Genomic DNA, 27,343 nt, shown 5'->3' with positions numbered 1-27,343 from the left:
ATAGTGCCATGTATGAACAGCTGCAGACCTGCACCCACAGGGAAGGTAAATTGCTGCAGGCTGCTTTATTCACCTTGGAAAAGCTCAGTCCTGCTTTCACTATGGCCTAGGGCAAAACTCTCACTGGACTTCTTGATGGAAATGAAGAGGGCTTAGGTGGTGTGGAACTGGTGTTGAACTTGTCTTGACACGGTAGGGGTTTAACCAAGTATTACCACACTGAGGACATCTTGAGGACTGTTGCCTCAAGTCCTTTCTGACTGCCCTTATCCCTACAGAAGGTGTTAACTGCACTAGTTTGGCACAACCTTTTTGGTGGGGGGGGGGTTGTCTACCTTCTGCATTGCTCATTGAACAGAAGAACAGAGACTGCAAAAAAGAGGCTTAACTCTCCCTTTTGACTCCCGAGTAAATTATGAACAGAAGTTTCAGGTGGGAATCGTGTCCCATAACCTGTCAGGTAACCAGAGCAGGACAGTTACAGGAATGTAGGACACTCGTCTTCTGTGAGTTAGTCAAAAAGCTGCCGTGCACTACAACAAGATCATCACGTAACAACCCCTCCCCCCCCCCCCCCACCCCCAATTTCTGATTTCATAATTGTAGTCAGGGCCTGCAGAGATAAGCAGCACCAATCCACTGCGCCATTCACATGCTGCCTTAGGGCTGGATTTTGACCCTGCTCAAAAGACAGAGGATGCTCCAGCGCTTCTGTTTCAGAAGCAGAAGCAGTTTCAGAGTGTAATTTGCTAAGTGCTTTGGGACTGACTCTTCAGGACGGAACGGTACAATTTACATGTAGGCTGCTTTATTAACTGCTATGATCCAGAACCTAATACTGATAATACTTGCTGTTGCTACCAGATTCTTTTTTATTAGCTTTATCCGTGTTTGGACTGCACTGCCACATTTCAGTGCTTTTAGCAATGTGCTAAACAAAAGTGATTGGCTAAATGACCACAAATTAAAAAGCAAAATGCAGCAAAACTTTATAGATGAAGGCAGAGATTTGTGTATGATCCTCCATAGTCATTCCATGATTATATTAAATCATAAATACAGTTTTTGATGACTTAGCTAAAGCCACCTTTGGGGATTTTGATGCACAATGCCTGGTAAAATAAACAGGAATTATGTATCTCAGTCTCCTAGGCTACTTCAGAAATCTCAGCAAAAGTCTGTGATTAATGGTTAACATGAATGTGGAATGACTATTGAGTGTTATCCTCATCAGTAGGCTGTAGAGGAGGATTGTAGGCATGGTTGGTAGAAGTTACTTAAGGAAAAATCATAGAATTAAGATTCAAGGATATAGGTCGAAGGAGAAGAGCATATGATTCCCCTATCCCTATTGGTGTAATTTTTCTATGACCCTACTTCTGCATAGAGTCCACCACGAGTCAAGGCTTTTTCAAGCTTGTGTGACTTCAGCCTCAAGTTATATCATGATCTAATGAGTTACAATAGTACTGAAATATTTGGAGATATTTACCTTACAGACCATTGTGAGCTATTTAGAATAGCGTAGAGTAGAATAGCTCAGTTGGAAAGCACCTACAAAGATCATCTGGTCCAACTAGCTGACCACTTCAGGGCTAAAAAAAAGTTAATTCACATTAGGGTTAGACAATAATTAGATATTGAATATAACTGTGAGGGGTATTTTCAGATAAGACAGGAGTCTGATTCCTTCCGTCTGTTTTATGTGAAGGGTTGCACTGAATTCACTCACAGTTTCATGCCTGCAAGGTCTGAAGGATCAGACTGTCAAAAGCAGGCAGAAAGTGGGTGCTCTCCTGGCAGCAGGTCAGTGGAAATTCAAAATACTTTGGATTCCACCCCCTTCAGACTGATGCCCTGCAAGATCAACGTAGTGAGGTGGAACTTGTGGGGTCGAGCATCCCACAGGTGGAATCAGTTCGTGCAAGGTCCTGTCCTGGCAGATGCTGTGGGTGCTGGGGCAGTGCTGAGCATCTTGCCCATCCCAGACCTGAGGATGGGTGATGGGCTGCTGGTTAGCAGGGAGATGTCCCAGGGATGAGGTGGCACACGATCAGCCGCATGCTGACCAGCCTCATTGCGCCTTGGCTCATTTTTACAAGCCCCAGGCTGCATGTGGGGACATTTTTGGGGACAAGCTGATGACAGTCCCTGCACACGCTTGCGTTTTAGGCGTGCGATTTCAGAAATCTGTCCGAGAGCCTAAACCAGCAGGGACGGATGTTGTTGGTGTAACCACAGTTCAGTCACCATCTGCTAATAATATTTATAATAGTAGAAACACGGGAAACAGAAGATCCCAATTAAACGTAGCTCTAGCCAACGCAACACTTTTCTGTGTGCGGTGAGAATTTGCTCTGCAGCGGGTCTGTAGTTTCACATACTTTCCCACTAGCTCACTGTCCTTATCACTGAGAACATAATCCTGCTATTTAGTCTAAACATACCTCTCCTTCAGGCTGTGGCATTTGCTTCAAGTTCGTCTCTGCAACTCTGAGCAGTTTGTTCTGATGGGTTATGCCTTTCTGAGTAGTCGCAGATGCTGGGGAGTTCTTCCTCGGATTTTTAAGACTCATTTTCTGAAAATTATCATATGCTTACATGGTCGTGCTCATCTTTTTTTTTTTTTTTTTTTTTTGTATCCTGTGTTGCTTTCCTTCTCCATGCCTCCAGATAGCTTTGCAAACATGTCAGAAACCCGTCAGCCAGTTCCCACAACTGGAAAAGCAAGGGAATTGCTGCACAGGGAAGGCAGGAAGAGGTTCATTCCTCTGCTGAGCAGAAAGCTGTGGTTTGAGCATCACCACCTTGCCAACATTAAGCAGGCTGACCAGGTAGCAGGTGCTACCTGCAGGCCATCCCACATGTATTGCCTTTCTGTCAGCCTGCATTTCAGCAGCTCGGGGAAGCAGGGTGTACTGGGAGGTGCTGGGAGGTGTGTAACACCTCGGGGAGAAGCTCGGGATGCTGAAATGGACATAAAGGGGTAAGAAGGGTGAGGGTGATAGGATACCACCCTATGGGATGCAGGCTTTTGTCACACTGCTCAAAAATTGCCTATTCCCAGCAGGTAGTGAAATACTGCTCTTGGTAAATAAAATAATGAAATTATTCTTAAAACATCTGCAAGGACTGTTAAAGTTTCAGTATTTTCTGGCATATCTTTCCTGTATCCTAATCTGTTGTGAAAGAAATGAATTTTCAGGGCTCAAATTCACAAAGTATCAGCGTTTTTAGATCTGAAGAATCTGTAAGAAAGGGATGGGAAGAAGCCCACTCGGAAAAGTAAACATATTTCCTTTGATATCTGTCCAGCTGACAGCATCCAGAACTGTGCAAATGCATTCTCCACTGTTTTCTCTACCAACTGCTAATTTGTCTCAAGTTCTGGTATAATTCCCAATCCTATTAAAGCAAGTTCTTGGAAACTTTACTTGTAAGAGAGAGAGAGAAAGAGAGAGAGGAAAAAAAAATAATAATAAAAAAATGTTTGTAATTGCAAAATATTCCTCAGTTATTTTCTAGCGTGTCTTACTTTATTATTATTATTATTTTTTTAAAAAAAAAAAAGGTTTCAGGAAAATCATGAAATATCTACAATACATTTTCCTCTTATTACAACAGAGTTATGAATAGAACATGTCACGATTTTGACTAGATAGCAAAAAAGACAATGTTTAAAATGGTAAGCGATGAACTCATCAGAAGAGGTAGTTGAGCATCTTTAGAGAGTTATTACATTTTACACTGATGGCCTTTTCTGTAGCTTCTGATTTTTTGAGTCACCATGAAATTGCAGTATTAAATAAATATAATGAGAAGTATTCCTGGTTGGTTTAGTTTATGTTCAATAATGAGCTTTAAATTTAATTATCTTTGAATTTTCTTAGCATCTCCTAAGGTTCTTTTCAAGGTTTATTTATATTCCATAACTGAAAATGTCTCCTTCAAAAACATTTTTGATTGCAGCAAGACAATAATGTGTTTACCTACTAATTTGCTGATAAAACATAACCTTTACATGTGTGGAAACAACTGGTTCAGGATATCACCTCTTTTCTTATAGCTGTATTATTCATACAGCTATAATATCTAATACTCAACAATGCATGCAACTTTGCCAGTCCAGTCTTAAAGCTTAGATGTCATAAAAGACATCCTCAGCACTTAAACTGAAATGTGAACTGCTGTTTTACCAGCAATCTCAGAAATTCAAACAAAACCCTAACTTTTATATGAAATAAAAAATAACATTTGCATTAATGGCAAACAGTAATCCATGTACAGACGCAACTTCACATAATACTGACATTTCTCTAAAATTCAGCATCAGATGCCGTGTTTGTCTTTCACGTATGGGTGAAGTGATCTGCCAAATCTAAATTGGATTGCTGTTTTGCAGATGAGGTGCAGACTTTTTATGAGTCTTCACGGTAGTCATTTCCACATCTTTGTCATCTATTAATTAGCTTTACTTGTGGGGCTATACAAGTATTTCAGTATTTGGGGTGTGTATGCTGTTCTGGGGAATGATGTGTAGCCAAGATAGAAAGAAGCAACATCAATTACTCATGTTAGATGCAGAAGAGAGGTTATGAGAACTAGATATATTTTGTCCTGTCTCCCCAAAAATAGTTCAATGGGAATCTTTCCTCTGAGTTCAATTGGCTTTGAATTCAGACGTAAGCACTAAAAATAACAAGCTTTTTTCAAGAGCAGAGAAACTAGTGGAGCTCTGTATGCTGCGTCCTCAGCAGCGTAGTTTTACAATAACCCGAGCTCCACATTTGGCATCTCTTGTTCCCATCTCCCGTTGCAATACCTACATTTTACCTCTGCAGTCTATTTCTCCCAGTATCTTTCCTAATCACCCTGCAAGTCTCCTCTGTATCTCTTAATTAGCAGGGAGGAGGTGGGCTGGTTTTGCTGAGGCTGTTTTTGAGCTACATGCATGCTGACTGGCCCAGTCAGCGAGCCAGAGGGAATAGGCGGCTGCTGACCTCACATTTTTACTTAATGAGGCACTAATTTAGATCTCTCTCCCCTTGTCTAGTCACTGCTTCTCATGAAACCTGTGGGAACGAAATGAAGTTTGATCTCTCTGCTTCTTTGTCAGATGGATTGGAAAATGGAAATGGCTTCCTATGTTGATATGGTGGAACAGGCAGACAGCATGACACGTCTCTTTCTCAAGAAAATGGGCTAAAGAGAAACTGAGACAAGTTTTAAGTAGTGCTTTTACCTAAGCTTTAGTTATGATAACTGCATAGGAAGAACCTGTGTGACTTCCATCTCCTGTCCTTTTTTGTTAAGGTGCCATGTGTATGTAATACCTTTACTAAGCAGTGAATCCATTTGGTTATAACTGACAAAATATATATATAGTCTTTTGTTTTGAATGGTCCAACGTGCCAGGATGTATAGTTTCTTTAATCAGTTTGCATCCACTGGACTAACTGCATATCATTTTAGTCAAACATATCTGCACAACAGAGAAAACTGGTCATTAGTTTGATCTTCAGACCACAGAGAGATAGGACAGCCTAAAAAATGGGTGAGATTCACAGATAACCTTCGCCTGCAGCAGCAGGAATGTCCTTTTGTGGTGGCTTCAAGCTCTCCCCATGATGAGCTTGTTGAGGGTGGCAGCATTGCCAACCTCACCCATGCTGTGAGGAACCACTCTTGGCCAGGAGTTTCCATGTGCTTCTGCATTTCTGGGAATCAGACCAGCCTGGCCTTGCTCCCTTTCCTGAGAGGTTCTGCAATCCTTTCTTTTTCCGGCAGAAGCACGCAAGATGTAGTGGGGGCAGACACAGGACTGTGTGTCCCCCAAACTGGGTCTGACTCGTGTGTAGGGGGTGTTATGTGGCCACTAGCAGCTTGTCATGAGCCAGGTCTTGTGTCCGTAAAACTTCCAGACTGTGCCCAGGCTGAGTGCATGGTATCAGCAAGGTCGCATTAGTGTAAACCTTGTGGAGGTACAGGTTGAGGTCACTTATCTTTCTTCTTATAATTCTTGTTCTGTTCGGTAAGTATCATGCATATTTTACAGGCATTCTGCAAGGCAACCTATTCAGAGGAGTGCTTGGAGAGTCTCTGTTTATTTGCAGATTTATTTCCCTGGGGATTGGTGATAAATAACCAAGGATTATTATCTTTTTTATCTCTGGGTCACTAGTTCACACCAAGATCACGTGCATAAAGTAGGGTATGGCTACCTGTGGGGTGATGTGCCCTCTTTCACAGACGGAACATTTCTTGGTGATTTCAGCAGAGACTTAAAGCTGAATAAGCACCAAGTCTGAGAAAACTTGCCATTTTAAGAGGGTCTTATTGCTTGCTGCAAGTGAAGCCTGTTTATGGATAACTTACATGTCTTTTATCTGTTCTTTAGTTAAGCAAAGGCATTAGTAGGCAGGGGATTCTCCTGAGTGTCTTTAAATTAAAATGAAATGGATTTAAAAATGCAAGTTTTAGTTGTGCTGTAAGCTGGGGAATCCTTGTGGGTGCTTCTATGTAAGCCAGCTTCCTAGGGCTGAGCCCTAGGTACCTGAGCAGACAAGTTTAAAATAAAAAATCAGTGGTATTTTGCTGGCTTGAAGGACCCTTTCTGAAATATATCTGTCCATAAGTCACTTAAAAAAAAAAAAAAAAAAAAGTTCAGATTGAATGTAGAAAAAAAAATCTGGTGCAAATATATGGAGCAAAGCCCACTACATGTTGTTGTTATTTGCATACTACAAGGTGTGTGGGGGATAATTTATTCAGAAGAGAGAGGAGGCATGAAGAATTGTTGTCTTGGTGCTGCAGTATTCCTTTCAGGTACCCCAGTGATAGCTGGGGTGGGATTTTTGGATGCAGTGGGAGTTCGTAATCCTCAAATGAGGTTAGAATTTGTCCTTTGTTCTGGGGATAAGTTACGTAACGTGTGGAAATGAGAAGGTGTTTGGTGTGTAAGGATTAGATAGTTCCTCCAGGCAGACTTGAGGGAGCATCTGCAGGAAAATCCGTGCTGCTCATCCAGCCCCACCATGAGCTGACGCAGTTTCCCAAGACTGAAAAACTATCACCAGGGAAAAACCAGGATCAGTTGAAATGGGAGGGGAGAGGGCAGGAAGCTTGGAGGCTCTCATCTTGAAGTTTCCTTGAGGTCCCTTGAGATTGATGCAGTTTTTGACGTGTTTCTTTTCTTTTGCATGAAATAGCTTCTCGCAAACGCCAACAGCACCAGGAAAAGAGGACGCCAATGATAACATTACCATATTCACCAGGATCTTGGATGGTCTGCTGGATGGCTATGACAACCGGCTGCGCCCGGGACTGGGAGGTAGACTGGCATGTTGGCTGTGGCCGGTGAACTGTGTGCGTGATGGTGCCACAGAGTGACCCCTGCCACCCTCACGTATGGACACCTGCTCTTGGTGCAGCCTTGATGAGAGAGAGGACAGAAATCAGACTTGCCTCCTGGCAAGCAGGGCTCCATATAGGGGTCACTGACATCCCTTTATTTCAGTCATCAACCCTTTGAGGTTGGATGAGAAGAGCATGCATGATGCATGCTTTCTGTAATTGAATGCATTTTGGTTTCCCTTTCTCTCTTTTAAGGTGAGCGAGACATGGTGCTAGCAGGTTGCCGCAGGGTTCCTTAGCTGGTCAGCATGTATAAAATTATGCCAGCAACAAAAATCTGTTTAAAACAGAACCTCAAACCATCCATATTTAGACAGCTACAGCAAATCTCTATTGATATGTCATTTCGATAACCTCTACAGCAGCTATTTAAAACCGTAACATGTGAATAGTTACTTGCCATCCTAACCTTGTTGAGCCCTTCCTCAGCTCTCTTTCCCCCAGATTTCTCTCATCTCCTTCCCATGTGTAAACCATCTGTTATGTTTCTTCCTGGCCCTTTTTTAATCTGGCTACCCCCACCGCTTCCTCTTGTGAGACCAACACATTGCTTTCGTTCCTTTCTCTCCTTCTTCTCTCACTTTACGCAGAGATGCTTGAAAATAGGGCTCGATGCTCCTATCTTACGTAACGAACTTCTGAAATTTCTGCCCTTAAATTAAATTAGTCCTCAGTTTGAAAAGATGCCAGCAAGACCTAAGGGGCTTAAAGGTGGAATTAATTTCACCTAGCTTTGGACATCTATAATGTAGATGTCTGCCATTGAGCAAATCACCCAGTTCAGCAGAAGGAAATAGGCCTTTCCAAGGCACACTTTGTTTCATCCTGTGGCAGGCATCGAAAGCTATCAGTCAGGGGAATTGCACCTTTGAAGGGCCTGTTTCTTTCCACTGATCATAAGGAAAGAGCCTGGGCTCTCAAAGGTCGATGTTTGCATTTGATCATGGAAGAAATTCCTCCTCAAATGTCTTCTTAATTTCAATCTTTTGGGGATCTTGGAGTGATTCAGAAGTTGTTAAAAGAGAAATGCATCAGAAGCACGAATTGCATCTTAAAGCAATTACTGACTCAGAGCCTATATTTATTACAGAGAGAATAACACAGGTGAAAACAGATATCTATGTTACCAGTTTTGGTCCCGTGTCAGACACAGAGATGGTAAGTTCTCGCATGTGGCTCCCAACTCAGTTGTATTTACGGGGCTAAAGCCATTTTCAGAACCATCACTACTGTTCTGACCCTGCCATAACCCGGTTGTTTCTTTGTGCCAGGAATATACCATTGATGTTTTTTTCCGACAAAGCTGGAAAGATGAAAGACTTCGATTTAAAGGTCCTATGCAGCGCCTCCCCCTTAACAATCTGCTCGCCAGCAAGATTTGGACACCAGACACTTTTTTCCACAATGGCAAGAAGTCTATTGCTCACAACATGACAACCCCAAACAAACTTCTGCGCCTTGAGGATGACGGCACTCTGCTGTATACCATGAGGTAATAACCTGGATTCATTTCTCCTGATGTGGTTTCCTAACTAGCTCTGCAAATACTGGTGGGGCATGCCATTTCCCCCACCCATAGTAGAGCCAGGCAACCAGTCCTTCACACATATTTGTGTGAATATCAAGAAAAGTGGAAAACATAATCACTGCCTCCAAGTACCAATTAATTTGTAGCTTCTGAATACTGCTGGTGCTTAAATATTTCCTTTGATTAAATGGAAGGCATATTCTCAACAGATTTGATGATTCAGTCCAGCATTTTTTGTGAAGATCTGTTCTCTCTTACTATTTGTGTTTGCAGCTGCAGTGCTGATTGCAGGAGAACCGTCCCAAAGGCCAGAGACTGGCATCTTGTTCTGGGGCATTATATCCTGAACCTTCGAAGCTTTTGTTATTACTTTTTCAATTTTGCTAATTGTGCTAAAAGGTGAATCACCTTAGGGATAAACAATGTATGTTAGAAGCACTGTGGAGCTGTTTTAGCAAGTATTTTCCTGAAAACAAAGCTGGTGCATTACACTGACATAGAAGCAAACCAGCATCTGAGTTCTTCAGGGTTGTGCTCCTCATCTGATTAGAGGATACTGTCAAGATTCATTATTGCATAACCTAGATATTAGATATAATATCAGTAACATTAGAGGATTGTCTGAAGTTCTTCTCGGGCTAAATCCCACATCAGTGTACAGCGATTTGCTCATTAAAAGTAATTAGGCTGTAGTAATTAAGACTGCCTTGTATCTTCAACAGGGCTTTCTCTGAGAGTGTAGTCATACGGACAACACTTGAAAAGAGATGAAAGAAAAAAACTATTCTAAGCTTGTCTTATATGAGCATGTAGTGATGTCTGAGACCCATCAAAGAGGCTGGGAGCATGGCATTAAGTGCTGAAGTGCCTTGAAATGGGGGTTTTCAGCAAATCTGAGTGCTCCTGTCCTGCTGTGTCTGGTTCTGTGGGGCTGGCTCTATGGGAGCCCCAAGCTCTCTCTGTCTGGGCTTGTCGGGGCTTGGGGTATTATGCTTCTGTATGCAGGCACCTAGAGCATCCCAAGTTTTATTTCAGGTGTTGCTGCCCTGATTTATTTATTATTTGTCCCTGGCCTTATATCCCTTGTCTTGACAGGAAAAGAGGAAAAGAGATTTAGAAGACTTAAGGTATCCTTACATATCCTTACATATGTCTTACAGCTTTAGACTCTCACTGTTGTACCTGCTCTAGTGCTAAAAAGACTAAGACATGGTAGAGGTAACGTTTACAAGAGGGAGAAGAACCTAATTTCCCCTCATTTTCTCTCTGGCTATATGTATCGCTGTTCTTTCTCACACTTTTTGCCAAGTTATTGCTTTCAGCAATAATAAACTCCTGAAATAATGTGAGGATAAGCACATATATGTTTAGACGGATGAAAGTGAAAATAACTATAGCTAATGCTGGCCTTAAAGCCAGCCTTGCCAGGACTGCCCTCGTACAACACCAGGGGCTGCCACAGAAGAGATTCATGATGATCTGTGTAAATTACTTGTGTTGGTGAAGCCCAGAGCAGGCTAGCAGTCAACTCGGAGCAAAACATTACACAGTGTGTCAAATTTGCAGCTGGCATGATTTTTTTGGGGAGGAAAGCCCTGGGTTCTGCAGTGTTAAAGAAATGCAGCAGAGCACAGATTTGTTGGGCAATTAGGGCTTGACCCAGACTTTCTCATCATCTCCCCCAGTGTCTTTTCCCCTGGTATTCATAGAAAAAAAAACTGGGTACACAGCCCAGATGACAGCAGCAGTGACAAGGGAGGACTTCATCAGCAGCCTTACTTACACCTCTGGGAGGCACTTGTACAGTTAGGTGGGATGGATACTCACTCTCTGAAAACATTAGGCTAAGGCTCTTTGGAATTGATGTATTTATAGATTACAGAAAGACACAGAATGCTTTTGTAGCCTAAAAAAATATATATTTTTTGTAGAGTATTGTGTGGGGGTGTGCATGTGTGTGGAAATAAATTCCCACTAACCGTGGTGTATGTGATAAGAAATGGAGCGCAAAGCTTTTTAAATAGCTTTCTTTCCACTATTGCAAGTAATAACTTTAAAAATAAAAGAGTGTATATCCTATTCTGTTCAAGCCCAAGCCGGGGGAATGCTTTTGTAAGGTGCGCAGAGCTGTGCTACCTCAGGGGTCTCAGTCGTTCACAATGGACACTTCAGCAGTGGGAGCAGTGGATGCAGTGCCACAAGGTGGTTGGAGAAGCCCATCCTGACCCACGCTGTGGTGTCTATGACCTTCACTCAGCCCCCTCCAGCCACTGCCAGCCCTGCACAAGTCCCCACGGAGGTACCAGCTCATCAGCGCTACCCAGTGAGGCTTTCCCCAAGAAGATAGGCGCCGTGGGGATTTTTGGGGGCAAAACTTCTCATCCTGGTGGTGGTGTGCTGGTTGGAGGTAGCTGGTCCCAGCTGGGGCATGTACTTCATGTCCCGCAGCTCCCACCAGGCTTGCTTGGTCCTCAGAATTTGGGGATGTGGAGACAGTCCTCCGTTAGCTCTGCATTCCCCTCGTTTCCAAGGAGGAATCGCAAGCTTCCCAGACTGTACGTAGGAGTAATCTGTGCAGGGAGGATCGGACCCTCTGTCATTGACAGCGATGCCGGAATTGCTTTTGCAACCTCGCATCTGGCTGCCTGAATGAAGAGGAGGAAAGCAGCCGAGCCAATGCTGACCTTCCATCTTATTTGACTTCCAAATATACCCAGTTTGATCAGTGGAGCAAACTTCCAGCTTTAGCACTTGTCAGTACATATATTTTCATGATAAATGTGTTTACTTACAAAGAAAAAATGAATTCTTTGCATATTGCATTTGATGATATGTTGTCTGGGTCGGAAGTTGATGGGATGTATTTTGCTGGGGAAATGTAATAAATAGGCTTCTATAATGTGCGTTATTAAAACTCTTCTGCCTGAATATAAGAACACAATATGCTCTTTATATAGATTTTGTAGGCAGCAATAGTCTCTGTAGGGAATAGCTTAATAATTCTGATTGGTTTTGATTTGGTGGGCCTTATTTGTTTTATTTCGATAATGTGGTTTACAAATGATACACTGCTGAAGTAAGTGTTGCAAATTCTTTTTCTGCCCCTAGAGGGGAGCATTGTCTGCAGCTCCATTTTCATTATTTATTTATTTATTTTCAGTAATAGCACTGTGGTAAAAAAGCACTAGTAAATGTGCTTCATATTTCACTGATCTGTATAGAAAATAGCTTTGTAAATGGAGGGGGAAAAAAAAAAAGAGAGAGAGAGAGAGATTCCCCTTTCCCTTCAAATACTCAGAAATTATTTAGTATATCTTAATTAAGAAATAAATGCTGTAAAAGGCATAAAGCTCATTTATTCCTTAAATCTATTCTATTTCAAGGACTGTGATTTAAGTAGCCTTTTCAGGCTAATAGAACTCAAATGTCTCAGTGAGCAGCCTTTTTTTTACTCAGTGGGGAATGACTATAAAGATAAAAGCTTTGATAAACTTTGCTGTAGAATGCTGGAAAAAGTGCTACCAAGTGCTGCCAGACTGCCTTTACTGCCAGAAATTATATGAGGTAGAGCACGCTCACTGGAACTAAACTTTTGGATCACACTTGAACTTTTGGAGAGTACTTCGTAGGCAGTTTTTAGATGGGTGTACTGAGCAATCTTTTTGTGTCATCACTTTCTGAAGAGACCCCCATACCACCTTTCCTACCTCTGGGTAGCCAGAAATCTGATGGAATTTGGGATTTCAAACGTCACCTGGTCGTATGTGTGAAGTACAGATTTCCCCCGTGTTATGATGACTGAAAATCTGAGAATCTGAGAGTGTTTGCAGTTAAACCTGTAGCATTAACCTGCAAACACGTTTTGTATCAGCTTGGGAGCAGATGTTTGTCAGTACGTTGTTAAGAAACTCCAAAATCTTTCGTACAGGCCCAAAATATGAAAGATTTTAATATACGTTCATTCATGGAAGACATTTACTGTTCTGCAGTGTGTAGATTAGCCGTCCACTTGATGGCAGCATCACCACGCTGTTGGGTGCTCTGTAGCTGATGCACTGGTTTAACCGTGCTGAAAACCGAGTTTCTTAACATTAGCACTGAGCATTAAAACTGCATGTGCAAGTGTACATGTGTTCTTGTGCATGTTAGCACACGGTCTGCTCCTATATGAAACACTTCATTAGCAAGCTAACCATTTCAAACTGTAGAGCTATTGACAATAAAGCCAATTAACTGGAAGATGCACTTCTGTTTTCAAGGTTTTGATTGGGAAAGCCAGTTTTGTTTGCTTGTTCTTTTTTTCTTCTTTTTTTTTTTTTTTTTAAGGGAAAATTATTCTATGAGAAATGTGTGGGTTTGTAAGTGCTGACAGTGCCAGAAGGCGCCCTTTCCCAGATGCAGATTTGCTTGTGTGGCCCCGAGTGAGGAGTGACCAGCAAATTTACACTTTAAAAAGAGATGTTAATTTTCAATCAGCCAGCTATCTAGACGGGAACATTTCTGTTCAATTTGTGTGTGTTGTTCTCATTTCAGAGGGAAGATTTCATTTATGCATCCATTTATTTTTTACAGAAAAGGATCTGGCAATGCTTTGGGCATTGTATAAATATTACAAAACTAATTAGGAGCTATCAAACCATACAAACACACATTTCCTTTCACTGTGTTAAAGACTTGCTGCTTTCTGCCTCTTCTTTCATATTCAAGCTTCAAAAAGCCTGAAGCTGGAAGAAAAAATAATAATAATAATAATTTCTTCACTTTGGGCTGGATCTTACAGAGCGGTAAAAAATTGCTGTGGTGCCAAGGACTCTCAGTTGCTTTTCATCAATTCACATTTTGACAGAGCAAGAGAAATAGGCATATACAAAGTGAAGGGCCCTTCCCTGAAGACAGCGTATTAGCAGGATTCTTGTTTTAACACCAGGCCTATCGGTTCCAGTTTCTCTGATTTTATTGCACATTGCCCCATTTCTCAAAAGTTGTCCTTTATAGAACCAAGATTTGTTGTTTTGAAAAATCCAGAGCTGGAATTACCCACATGGAGGGAAAGGCATCAGAGGAGACTGTGATGTAATACAATCAAAAAGGGCAATTATTACCTGCCCAAATATAGTCCCTATGCAGAGTGCATGACAATAGCCTATTCTGCCAGTAATAAAAGTGGGCAGAGCCCTGCAGAGATCTCTATCACAAAGACAGGAACTCTCACAGCAAGGGTAAAATTGATTAAAAGACAAAACCCAAACCAGGGCCAGCCCTTTTTTGGATGAGGGAGATGTCTGGCTGGACTTTGAGGGGTTACAAAAGATCCAACTTTAGTTTCAGCTCAGCACTGAGCACCGATGTAGACCTATCTTTCTGTTGAGGTGAGATGGTACAATTTCAGTCATGTTCCCATTTTATAAAAATGAACTAGGCCAAGTACCGTTTGCTGCTGCTAGCAGGAGAGCACAGCTGTGTTGGTGACTCTCTCGTTGCCCAAACATGTGGACAGGTCCCAGGTTATGTTCAGGGCTTCAGAAGTACCTCTTAGATGTTGAAGAATTGTTTTGGCTACTCTATCTTTTTTATCACCAGGGGAGCAAAACATTGCAGTGAACTCCCTAGTTGGTTCACTTAAACTGAAATTAAAATCTTCATCTGCCTAATTGGAAATACCATCCCCAGAAGTACAGTTATGCTTGTGCTGAAGCAGTAGCCTGCCAATGAGTGATCTGTAATACACAGTGGTGGAGTACACCAGGCCGTATGGGTGGGATTCACCTCAGCTAATTTCATTCATCTGTAATGCTGATGGCTGCAGCTGAGCCTCTTGGCTCATAATTGCTCCCAGTTCAAGGGAGGGAATATTTTAAGAAGTTGGTTGTCTGCATTATTGTAGATGTCTACTTCAGTATGAAGGATGCTTATTTCTCTCCAGTTACGCTGAAGGGGGTTCCTGTTATTTTTTTTTTCACAATGGCAGAAAGAAGAACCTAGGGATGCTACTGTTGCTATTGGTATCAACGACTAGTGACACAAATCCTATCCCATTTACTTACTTCCATAGGGGTTTTCTGCTCCCATACTCATGTAGACTGGAGATTGCTGGTGTGCAAGCCACTGAAGGCTGTGGAATGTTCTGAGCAACAACTGGCCCTCCAGTGGTGTTGTGGAGGACTTTCACTGTTTCCTTTTCATGCAACACAAACCGCAAGGCTGTGCAAGTGCAGCACTTGTGAGTGCACTTAAATTGGGTTCACCCCTGCACTTTTACAATGCACGGTAGGAAGAGTAAAAGAAACCCCTATAAATTGCAATCCTGCCTTTGGTAGTTTTGATGAAGGGAAGAACCCTTGTGGTGTCTATTAGGTAAGAATTCTGTTGGTGAGGAAAAGGCTGTGTGGTGAGGGATGCCAGAGGCTAGCTAGGTGCTGGTGTGGGCCAGGAACCCATGGCTGAGCCAAGAGCTGGGGATTGAGAAGACGCATTTGAGGATTTGCATGGGATAAGGCTTTGTAGGAAATGGGTGTGGAAGGATTTTGAGGAGAGTATCTGATGGTCACTCGGAAATAAATGGGAAGTGATACAGGTTGTGGTGTAGGCATCTGAAGTCTAACATGCTGCTCTAACATGCTTCAGAAACATCTGAGCAGATGAACACTTCATGGTGGAGTGGGAGATTACTCCTAAAGCATGTTATAACATGAGCATGTTATTACCCTGTAGGAAATTCATGGCAATTTGCCCTTCTCTGAAGGTTTCATCATATTGCTAATGTGTAGTGGAGTAAAGTCATGCAACAGGATGGTTCCTAGTTTCTTTTTGGGTAGGAATAGTCTTTGTTGTCCTATGCCATTCCTTTCCACTTGCCTTCTTCAGCCTTCCTACAGGAAAGTGTCTTGGTATGGCAGTCTGGGTGAAGAAATATATATGGCTTGTCTGTCATTTAACCGGTAGTCTGTACCACTGGCAGCATGTTACCTGCTCTTAAGACATTACCTTTGGAGATCTCAGATATTTTCTAAGAGGTCTTATTATGTTAACACATCTTATGATGATGTTCAGCCTGACTACTCTGTTCACTGCTGTTAATTAAAAGTTCCAGAAAATACATATTACAAATTACAAATACACAAATATATATAATACAAATATATATTATAAATTACAAATATATATTACAATTACATTTATATATCTAAAAAATTTCTGAACTGTTGTTTCTATCCAATTGCTCTAAATTATGAAGCGACTTTTTTTTGACCAGGTTCTAGCTAAAGTCCAGAGGTTGTGTCCATTATATGCATTATACCCAATGTAAAAACCTAGGAAGAATTTCTGTAAGTAAGGGTGGCCTTCCCTTTGTATACTCTTGTCAGAAATTTGAGCCAGGGAACTTGGAGACCAGAAGGGGAGATAACACCCTGGGCTATTTAGAAGGCTCAGTTCAGACTTCATGAGGATGTCTGATTGCTCCACAGTCTTCTCTTCAGTGGCTAATGAACTTGTCATATGTCTTGTCCATGTAAAAATGCTGTGTTCTGGCTTAGAGATTCATCTAAAAGGTCAGGAAAATAAAGAAACACTCTTCAGTCAAAATAATAAACACCTACTATGTTTTTGCTACTAACTGTGCATCTTAAAAACATTAACTATGCAAATTGATTTCATTATCAATAAAACTCAAAATGCCATCTCTACATTTGCAAAGTCCAATGCTGGAACATGGTAGAATTATGTCTTTTACAGTTTTACCTGCTCTTGCTTTACTGTCACTTCTGAAGGTGTCACTGAGCTGGCCTTTTTCTGTGGTGCATGTGTACATGCATATGCATGTATTTCTGTGTGAACGAGCAGGGTAAAGATCATGTGTTTCCATGCGAAAGAGCAGATCATCAAATCACTTGATGTGTGCCCCTTTCACACAGAAGTGTGGAGGAACATACTCAGAAGACAAGAGATCTTCATGAGAGGGGCCTGGGAGGTGGATGTAGAGATGTGAAGTGAATAAGTGGAGTCTGGGGTCAAATGTGTGTTGCTGAAAGGAAACTGTAATGTAATGTTTTGGAACTCTAGATCATTCATCCGAACCATGGAAAATAATCGAGGATTTCAGCTTTTTGTTTAGGGCTGCCAAATCAAAAACCCTTCTACCCATCCTACCATGTGCATCCCAGTCTTGATGTAAGAGAGTCCAAACAAGCTGGTACTGCCCATCTGGTCCCCCCACACCTCTTATTACTTTATAAATCCGTTTTGCTTTATTTATTTATTTATTTTTTCTATAGGAAATTCTGCATGTGGTTTTGTTCCTATCTGTACAAATATAAAGGCTGTATGAACGGGGAGGAAGGATGGCTGTGCAGCCAAGTGGCGCTCATCCAAAGGGGGGCTGTGTGCCACATTGACAGACAGAAATGGAGGAACAAAAGCCCCTTTGGCCAGTCAGAAAATCTGCGCTGATCAAACTATTTAATTGGCAGCATCAAAACTGGAGGGCAGGTGCATTGTGCTGCATCCATCACAGTTTTTAGCCTCCATTTCCTATGGCATGTGCTGGAGCTTTCTGTGCTCCCTTGTTGCTCATGTACTTGGGTCTTCTCCCACTGAAAACAAGGCTCAGATTACCCCTTTTGTGACTCTGGCCACTGCTGTCACTGGCCATGTTGGTTAGGTGATCATGTTTGAGACATGTAGCATGTAGACTTGGGACAATATGTGGCATGGTATAGTGAAGTGTGGGCTGGTTGAGATATTTACCTATTTACCATTATACCTATATCAAAAATGGCATGAGCTATTGGTACTGCTAGCACTAGCTAGATGATGATGATGATGATGATGTTGACTATTATTATTATTATTTTAAATTCAAGAATTAAGTAAAAATACAAGCTACTGCAGGGGAGAGATGTGAAGGCTGTCTTCATGGAGTGTCAATGAGTGTTCATCATATATAGGGGACCAAAAGGGAGAAACATTTGGAGAGCCTTTTAAATGAAACTATCAGCTAGATGTGATACTGCACTATGCATTTATAGTGTAGCCATATAGGCCTAAAGTTTCTCTAGGAAAGTAAGGTTTGTAGACAGAAAACCTAATGAAGGTCTTAATTGCCCAAAAGCTTGTTTGTTGTTTTTTTTTGACTGCACCAGTTAATCTGATAAAAATAGATTTATTTCAGAGAGAGTTATTTTGCTCTTGGATTTGCATGGCAAGGATACATAAGCATAAATTCAATGCTCCATTCACTGTTCTTACCCATATTGATTAAATACTGTAGAATGAAAGGTATTACCACTACTGTAAACTTTTGCCAGGAGTCGGAAATGTGATTCACAGAATCACATTTTACAATTAGGTTGGAAGAGACCTCCAAGATCACCGACTCCAACCTCTGACCTAACACTAACAAGTCCTCAACTAAACCATATCACTAAGCTCTACATCTAAACATCTTTTAAATACCTCCAGGGATGGTGACTCAACCACTTCCCTGGGCAGCCCATTCCAATGCCTAACAACCCTTTCAGTAAAGAAGTTCTTCCTAATATCCAACCTAAACCTCCCCTGGCACAACTTTAGCCCATTTCCCCTCACCCTGTCATCAGGCACGTGGGAGAATAGACCAATCCCTATGATAAAAATCTATATCTTTCCACGATCCCCACAGTTCTTTCTGTATCTTCCCAAATCACCATCAAAATCAGATAATTTAAGTGCCCTATGGGTTGTTTCACTGCCTTTCTAAGAACATCCTGTGTGTAGAGGCTGAACATCTCTCCTTGCCCCCATTAACGAGTGTGCTCAGGATGTGTCAAGGTATTCTGTGTTCAGGGAGATTGTTCCTGTAGTGGCACAGTTTTTGAAATCAATCCCATCCACCTCAGACCATCTCAGGATAACCTAATCTTCAGCACAGTTAATGTAGACAATTAAAGACTTGTTCTCACACTTCTGCATAAGCTATGCTAAGGATTTGGTTCACTTAAAATGAGTTTTGCTGCCAAGTACACCATGCCTCTGAATTCACAGCTCAGAAAAACATCAGTAATTGGAGTTCTTAGTCTTCCATAGACGGTGCTCTTTGGCATTTCCAAAGTACATTTCAGTGTCACATAAACATAATACATTTCTGCAACACAGAAAAGTTGCAAAAGGGTAGTATCTTGGCAGAATGATTAAGAAAGAGAAATAAGCCAAGACTGAAGTTTCTGCAGATCTCCTCACTCCAGCTCAATGCTTTAATTTCTGTTCTGTGGTCATTTTACATGGTGATCCCAAAGAAGTGAGTGTACAAACAGCATTATAAATAAAAACTGCCTCCATGTCCCACAAAGAGGGGCAGAACAAGGCTTTGAATCCTCCTTTGGCCACTTATCCAACATGATGATGGAGCTTTGTGAGCATGGTGGTGTTTGAAATACTTAGAGTAATCAATTGTCAATCAACTCAGAACTCAGTCTAAAAAAAAAAATCTTTATTTTTCTGTTATCCATGTGAGTGAACAAGGGTGCGTACCAGAGATGCCACCAAGGCATGAACTGTTCTGCTGAGGTCCCGTTGGAGTAGGCACCTGGGGAAGCTTCTGGAGACCCTCCAGCAGAAGGGTCTGTCCCAACAGTGAAGTCTCTCTTTGCAGAGAACCAGCCAGCTGTTTTGGATGAGGTGTGTCTTGAGTAAGGCTGAATCCACCTAACTCTGTTTTGGCATTCCTGGGAGATGCTGAAGTAGTTTTGAGATGGGTTTCAAGTAAACATTTTGTCTTTTCTAAGGAAAATAGTTGTGGCTAGCTTCATGATGGGAAGGGCGCTTTGGCTCCTCTGCATTGATTCTGGCCTGAGCCCCACAGTAGTAACTGGTTGCCAGCATAGACAGGGCCAAAGCAAAGCATTAAAATGTTTCCTTTAATTGGAGGCAAGGGCAGTGCACAAAAGCAAGGAATTCAGAAGACTGAGCTGGTCTGGGGACTAAGGCAGGCAGGCAGGAGAGCCTCATATCGCCCTGACTCCAGTACCCCTAAGCCAACAAGTCGCAACTCCCATGCATCACCTTCATCAGTAACTGTTCAATTATTTAACACTTGCTTTAACTACTTCTGAAAGCCACTGGTGACTCTGTCTTTCTGCTTTCTCCGTCTAAATCTCTCTATTTGTTTGCATACTAGACCTAGTAGCTGATAAGAAAAAGCAGGTTGCCATGGCTGTCTGCTAGCTCTCCAAGCAGGTGAGCCCTCACCAGTCACCTCTGTAGCCTGACAGCTGCAGATAATACTCCAGAAAGTGTTTTCTACACTTCCAGGGAGCCAGAGACATGACGGCTTTACTCAATCTCCCAACTCTTTTTCCAAGAGTAGGAGTAAATGCTCCTTGCATTGAGAGAAATATGTGGCAGCATCCCTGAACTTTCTCCATCCTTCTCCTCCCCATCCCTTAATACCTGCATTGTGCCCTTCAGCCTCCCTCGGGCAACTGCAGGATCAGCGAGGAGAGCCCTGAAGTGCCCTGTAAAAGTGTCTCGAGGGGCAGGGTGCCTTGTGCCTCCAGGACTTCTGCCAAGGAACTCCTTGCAGCACACCCAGTGGGTGACTGAGTCCCAAGCATCTGCATTTATTCTCTCATTGCACACCTCCTTCTTCCCTCACCTGTTAAAAAGGAATGGCCTCATGAAAGAGTCAGCATGCTTAATTCTCTAGAAGAAATGTTTGAAGGTGACTTTTATGGACTGAAGATGTCTTGCTGTGAAGTCTTGCTATATTTCTTAGAAGGGTATTCATTTTATGCATCTGAAGTGTACTTTGTTGAAACAGAACATCGGTGATCATTTTATGTTCTTAAAGTAAAGGCAACACATAATATAGGTTTGATGAAACTTTCATTTACAATTATGAATAATATGTGAAATAATTTGTAGACAACTTTTTTTTTCTCAGGTAATAAAGGTATGCTATAGGGTTTTGCTGGATGATTACCTTTTGAATAGCAGTGTAAGTATTTGGAGCATTATGAAAGTGAAATTTTGTAGTTAATAATAAATCAGCAGCTGTAACCAGGGTTTCTTACATATTTTGGGTGAATACCAGGCCCATTGATGTCAGGGAGAATTTTACCTTTAACTTCAGTAAAATCAGGGTTTCATCCTCCCATTGTAATGGACCTTTAACAGCTACTTATAATCTTGTCAAAAACTCTGTTTGAGTGAAACTAATCCCATAGAGCTTTTATTAAGACAGAATGATAGTGGAGGAGGGAAGCTTTTAAATGCTTCTGTTTGAAAGGACTGCAGTTTGAACAGTGCTGATACTGTGACAGAAAAACCCTGGTTTTGAGATTGCCTCTAGCTCAGGTAACTGCACAGTAAGGTCACTCTGCAGTGACCATGTCAAAAGGATTATACAAAGGCTGTTTTATATTTGCATGTCAAGATTTCCTTTCTCTTCGTGCAATAGCTGCAAACTGGGAGTAGCTGTGTTGTAATCAGCTGTGTAAGATGGGATATGCAAAAGGTACCTAACCTGTGATGCAATGCTAAAAGAAGTGTGCAAATATCACCCCAGCTGATATTTGAAGGAGCAGACCCGGACACCAGTTTCTTTGTGACTCTTGGAGCTATTATCTGAATTTGTACTTCGTACTCTGCACCTAAGAGCAAATCTGTATGCAGTGACCCACGCTTCCAGCCCTGAGACCATAACAGATGGCTGCTGTGCTGCTTCTTTTTTCCTGCATGCAGCTGAAAATCTAGTCTCTTTGAACCAGAAGTCAATTTTGACCACAGTCAAACAGTGGGGTTGTTTTTCAGGTCCTCACACTTCAATGAAAAATAACTATCATTGGGCGTAGAGTGCTGTGCAAAAACTTAGGGTAGTGACATTTACGCAATATATCAGAATGCACAGTCAAGGCTTCTGTTGTGTTCCCCTTTACAAGACCCTGCACCAGCATCAGGCAGTGCACGCTGTGTAAAAGGTAACCAGGGGAGTGTTCACCAAGCATTTTAAAAGTACATAAGAGATTCAGCTGTGTGCTCCTAGGACAAGCATATAACAGGCATAGCCAGCTCTTTTGCTCAAGGTGGCCAGATTAGGAGTGGCCCTAGGATGGAGTCATGGGAAGGGGAAAGAAACATGCAGATATCAGAGAGAAACAGTGAAAGGAACTTCTTTCAAAGAATCCATACAACAAAAGGAAAGGCTGTAACCAAGTGCATTTGCAGCTGCTAAACTCATTTCTCCTTACACCTGGGCTAGACCCAGGAGATAGTACCAGGTGTCATCCTAACGAATGTGCTGCCTTTTGTGGGTTGGGGACTTCAGAGAGGGCAGAAGAGTAGCCCTGGTACCTGAGATATATTGCAGCTTCTGAGACAGGTTCTGGTAGTACAGTTCCTTAAAGCTGTAGTTGATACCCTTTCATTTAATACAGGCAGATATATATATATATATATATATATACATATATATATATATATAAATTTTTTTTGGGGGGGGAGGTGGGGGGCAGAGGTAATTGAATTCCACTAGGTCACATTCTCTTTGCACCTCACCTTTACTTCTCCACAATTACAGTTCAGGAATGTCAACAGCCTTCCTCATTACACATAAGACTATTTTTTTTCCAGAGATTCAGGCAGCAAGTTGTAATTCCTAAGACATTCAGATGAAACAGAAGGTCTTATTAATGATTCTGAATTGAATCTTCCTTCACTTAGCTTCATGATTCCACAGATGCTCTGTTGGTAAGATGAATATAGGGATCCTTTCCTTTGATGTTTGAAGATGGGAAGTACTGTAAGTGTTATGAAGCTGCAGCCTTGAGGTGTTCAAGGTCAGGCTGGATGGGACTTCGAGCAACCTGGTCTAGTGGGAGGTGTCCCTGCCCCTGGTAGGGGGGGTTAGAACTGGGCAATCTTTAAAGTCCCTTCCAACCCAAACCATTCTGTGGTTGTATGAAACAACTTACTATAACCATTGGTAGATGAAGAGAGAGGAGGTGTACTGCAGTAAAACATGTCAACTTTATCTTAGAGCAAGGTTTCTGAACTTATCAAGGAAATTAAATTTGCAATACTTAATACAGAAGATATATCAATGCACAGGAAGGGTTGCAGGCTGCCTTTCAGGTACCAGTTAGATTAATTTTTATGAAAAGCATGCAGGTTCTGGACAGGATGCTGCTAGCACCAGATCGTTAAATTCATCCATGTAGCACTCTCAGTGACTGGCTTTGCTCGCTCTGGTGCCTAAGGGCAGTCTCCTCTGCAGACAACTCCATATTTTAGTGATTCTGAAATTTCTTTTATAAAAATAAATTCCAAGAGCAGGTTTGCCTAAGGGCAGGTATCTCAGGCCTCAGTTACTTCTTTTCTATATTGTAGGCTTCCTGTCTGTTCTTACAAAATAATACATTATCTCTGTTCTGAGCTGGACATTTTTTGCTTTATATGGTTTATTATCTTTATATCTTCTATTACTGTTTGCAGTTTGCCTTTTTCCCTCCCTGTTTCCCAGATCATCCTCATAATATGATCCCTAGCCAACGATACTATTACATTTCTGTGTGCTTATTTTGTCATTTCCAGCTGCTGGTAAAGCTCCAGGATTTCTGTGTGTTGGCAGTGAGTGGAGCTGTTTCCCCCAATTTATTGTCCATGTAGCCTGAGTGCCCCAGTAAGGCATCATTGTATTGTATTGAATTGGACTGTCTAAGCGCTGTGCCATCTGTACACAGACAGATTGTCACACTTTATGGTCCTTTTGGATAGGAGTTCTCATAGCAAGAGTACTCACTTCGGTGTGGTAGCACTGAGTGCATATAGCTAGGCAGTCTGGCTACATGGCTCTAGTGTGATATGAAAGGGTACTTCTATGTGCTGGTAGTAGGATGCTGTGGATTTCTTTGCAGAGATTTGTTCCATGGGGAAGCAGCTTGGTAAGCAACCAGGGCTCCCCTCCAACAGAACCCTGCATTACCCCAGCACAAGGCAGTCCTTGGTGCTTTGTCTCTGCTCTGTCACCTCTGAGATGGGATAGCTGCATTATGTGAGAAAGGCATATGGGTATTCATAATGTAAAATGAGATTTGTGTCTTCACCATCCCAAGCAAACCATTTGTACCAAGCAAATATCAAAATGGCCTAATTAAAAATAGATTTTCATTATGCTATGTGCTGCATACACCTAGTGAACTCAGCTTTGGCTCTGTTGATATATTTGGTATAGGTATAACTGATATATTGCAGTGCTCAGAAATGTACCTCAGACTTTTATTTGCATTCAGCTCGATCTGCGTATCAAGCAGAACATCCATGGGATGTGTCTGCTTTTTCTAAGGGTTTTTCTTCTTCTTCCCATATGTCTACTATAGCTCAAGAGTTCCCACATAGTGGCAGGGCTGTCCCAGTCATGTTTTCCTGACAGTACTTCACAGGATGTTGAACCAAAGTGGATTGCCCCCATACCACATGACTTGCACAGAAACTAACTCCAGTACTATATGCTTAGCTTGGTGGGAATATCCAGAATATCCATTTCACTATGGTAATACACAGCAGTAAGCACATAGCCAGGCAGAATTTTTTTCACTTAGAAAACAACAACAAAAAAAAGTATTTGGAGATTGGGAGATGATGTTACAGTCTGTCGTACAAATGTAGTTATGTTTATTTTATATACAGCAGTTTTTATTTGTTCAAAAGTGCTTTGCAGAAGGCAGGCAATATTTCTCCTTTTGTATGAGGAGAATTTGGGGTAAAGGAAGGTGAACTAAATTACTAGGCCCTTTTCAATGGCTCTGATAGGAAAAGTCAGTGCTTCTTTGTATCTGTACCAGTGCTTTACTCAGCAGTCAGACTCCTGGTTTGGTGGTAGTACCTACACAAAGCAGATAAGAATGAGGTCTGTGGCAGAAGCTCTAGCACAGGAGCTCCTGAACGTACAAATAAGAAAGAGTGATCTTACTGAAAGAGCCTGCATTAAAAAAAAAACAGTCCATGTGGCTGAGCAGCACCAGATAAGGCCCACAAGCACCATTCTCTGCCTGGTTTATCTCCCGTTCAGGTTAGCAGGGGGCTGCTGTGCTTTCAGCAGGAACCAGGAGCCATCAGGAAAAGCTTGCTTGTGTCAGCACTCACACGTAAAGGGCCTAGAGGGAAGGAGCCGATAAAAAATGACAGGTTTTCTTTTCCTTCCTCACAGATTGACCATCTCTGCTGAGTGTCCCATGCAGCTTGAAGATTTCCCCATGGATGCACATGCTTGCCCATTAAAATTTGGAAGCTGTAAGTTCTTTTCTCAAATAAGATACAGAAAAATCCCTTGCTACCTGGCTTTTCATGTTCAGCAGTGTCTTGCATGAGTCTTTTGCCCTTCCTTCACCCTCCCCTTTTAAGACTGCTCCTTGGCACCCCCAGTCTGCCACCCCCACTGCTTCTCACTGCTCGCTTGCCATGAATGTGCTTCATCTGTCACTGCTGCTGTTCAGCTCATGCTGGTGTGCTTCCTGGTAAACTGCGAGCTGATGTACCCATACCACATTCAGTGGCTGGCGTGAGATGTAGTAGTAGATGCAGACAGCTAAGTGATGGCTGTAGTTTTTGTGTAGATTGATTGTGTCGTTGTGGTGCTTACAAGAATCAGACCACAGTGCAATATGTACGTTGCATGTATTAAAAGAGAACAAGAACATTAAAAGAAGAAATATCTCTCCATTTGGCTTTAATAAATCCAGACCTGTATCTTGTTACATGATTTTGTATATACCTCTATATATGCACACATTATTCTAAACTGTATGCTGAATGATGATTTTCCCTCAATTCCAAGCCTCTAATCTACCATACTGGTGCCTTGCCAGAAGCTTACTTTAAAAATAACCTCAGGGGATCAGATGGTTATATTTAAATACAAAGCTCTTAATTAAAGTACAGATGAGGCTACTACAGTAGGCATTTTTTATTTCAGTAATCAAATCAGAGGTTCCAGGTGCAATCAGTGTCTCTAAAGACTTTTGAAAATTACCAGACAAGGCATTTTGCTTGTCCCTGAAGCTACCTAGCTTCAGCATTTTTCAATGTTTTTTTTCAGTCATATCAATTTAGAGTCACTAATCCTACCAAGATTAAGCTTTGCCTTTATCTTCTGTATCTGCACTGGTTTAATACTGGCTATGCATTGTCTTCTTGTGATCATAATAAGAAGTAAAAACACTGTTTACAGTAATGATTACCAAATTACCAAACTTAAGATGAACTGATTTCCCTTCCATCTTGCAATCCAGTTTTGTCTGAACAGCCACCAGTATTCTGCAAGGTCACTGCAAGTTCAAGTGTGTCTGTTTACCTCGGCAACTTTGACTTATTTCAAGGCTAATAAAGATCCAGAGACCTCATGCTCCTTTACATCCAACTTAAAAAAAATTATACGCAAACCATGCATTTCAGTCCAAACTTAAACATGGAAAAGCAATGCACAGGAAAGTGTGATTATTTGTATGTAGGGTTAAACAAAGTCTACTGGAAAAAAAAAAAAAAAAGAGAGAGGAAAAAGAGAGAAAAATAAGATGTCCTTCCTGGTATTACATGTTCTTTACTGTATTGGTAATTTTAACCCACAGGAAAAACACTGAAAAGTCTTATTTTAGGCACGTGAAAGCTGAATACGGTTTCAATTCATGCTATGTGCTACACTCAGTAGACAATTGCAGAGTAAATTTTATAAGCTACTTCAGGTTTTCTTTAACTTCTTCCACAGCTTCTGGCATGGAGCCGTTTGGCCCGTGCTAGTCCATACTGGTGGTCTCAGCAGTAAGCAAATACATAGCGACAAGCTATCATCAATCTTTCAGCCTTGGGAATATCTGTATTATTGATCTGACAGCTCATTAGTACTTTATTGTAATGTAATATGCAGATATTTGCACAAGTAGCAGCCAACAAGTCAGAGTTTATTGAATTAGCCCAGCTGTATTTAGGAGAGCACAGTGTTTATTCCCTATTTCCAGCAATGCAGGTTTGCATTAAGTCATCTTCAAGCTTTCAGAAAGACAAACACAGAGGAGTTTGTTATACACAAGCACATGCACTTTCTGCTTAAGCTTTCCTCCCCGTCTTTCCCCAAAGGGTTTCCTTTTAATGGTGTACTTTCCAAGAAGGATTTTGAAAAGCCTCAAGGACTAGCATCAAAGCAAATGTTAAACACATTATCAGTAGAGCCGAGAGGGTGGAGAAGAGACGAATGCTAACGGGTCAGTGGGTGGGGAGCACGGGACAGCAGAACAAAGCAGCCAGCGCAGGGCAGATGCACAGGAGAAAGGATTCCAGGAAGCATCGGTGTGTCATCACAGACGGCAGCAGGTTATTATTTTTCTGGCTGTGCTTGCTATAATTCAGCAGGCAAAAGGGAAAAAACTCTGACATTTC

General features: G+C 41.7%; 1 protein-coding gene across 3 annotated transcripts in view; it reads left to right on the top strand.

The window, feature by feature from the left end:
• The window catches only part of GABRA5 (gamma-aminobutyric acid type A receptor subunit alpha5), a 56,759-nt gene that overhangs the window by 2,480 nt on the left and 26,936 nt on the right, over positions 1–27,343 (top strand). For all 3 annotated transcript variants that reach the window (XM_027446805.3, XM_027446816.3, XM_072030533.1), the window contains 4 exons: positions 7,209–7,330; positions 8,504–8,571; positions 8,685–8,905; positions 25,122–25,204. In XM_027446805.3, coding sequence (XP_027302606.1) covers positions 7,209–7,330; positions 8,504–8,571; positions 8,685–8,905; positions 25,122–25,204 — 494 coding nt within the window. The remainder of the gene's footprint in view (positions 1–7,208; positions 7,331–8,503; positions 8,572–8,684; positions 8,906–25,121; positions 25,205–27,343) is intronic.

The sequence above is a fragment of the Anas platyrhynchos genome, chromosome 1 (assembly GCF_047663525.1).
Source record: "Anas platyrhynchos isolate ZD024472 breed Pekin duck chromosome 1, IASCAAS_PekinDuck_T2T, whole genome shotgun sequence".
NCBI classification, from domain to species: Eukaryota; Metazoa; Chordata; class Aves; order Anseriformes; family Anatidae; genus Anas; species Anas platyrhynchos.
This window is presented reverse-complemented; position numbering and strand designations above follow the sequence as displayed.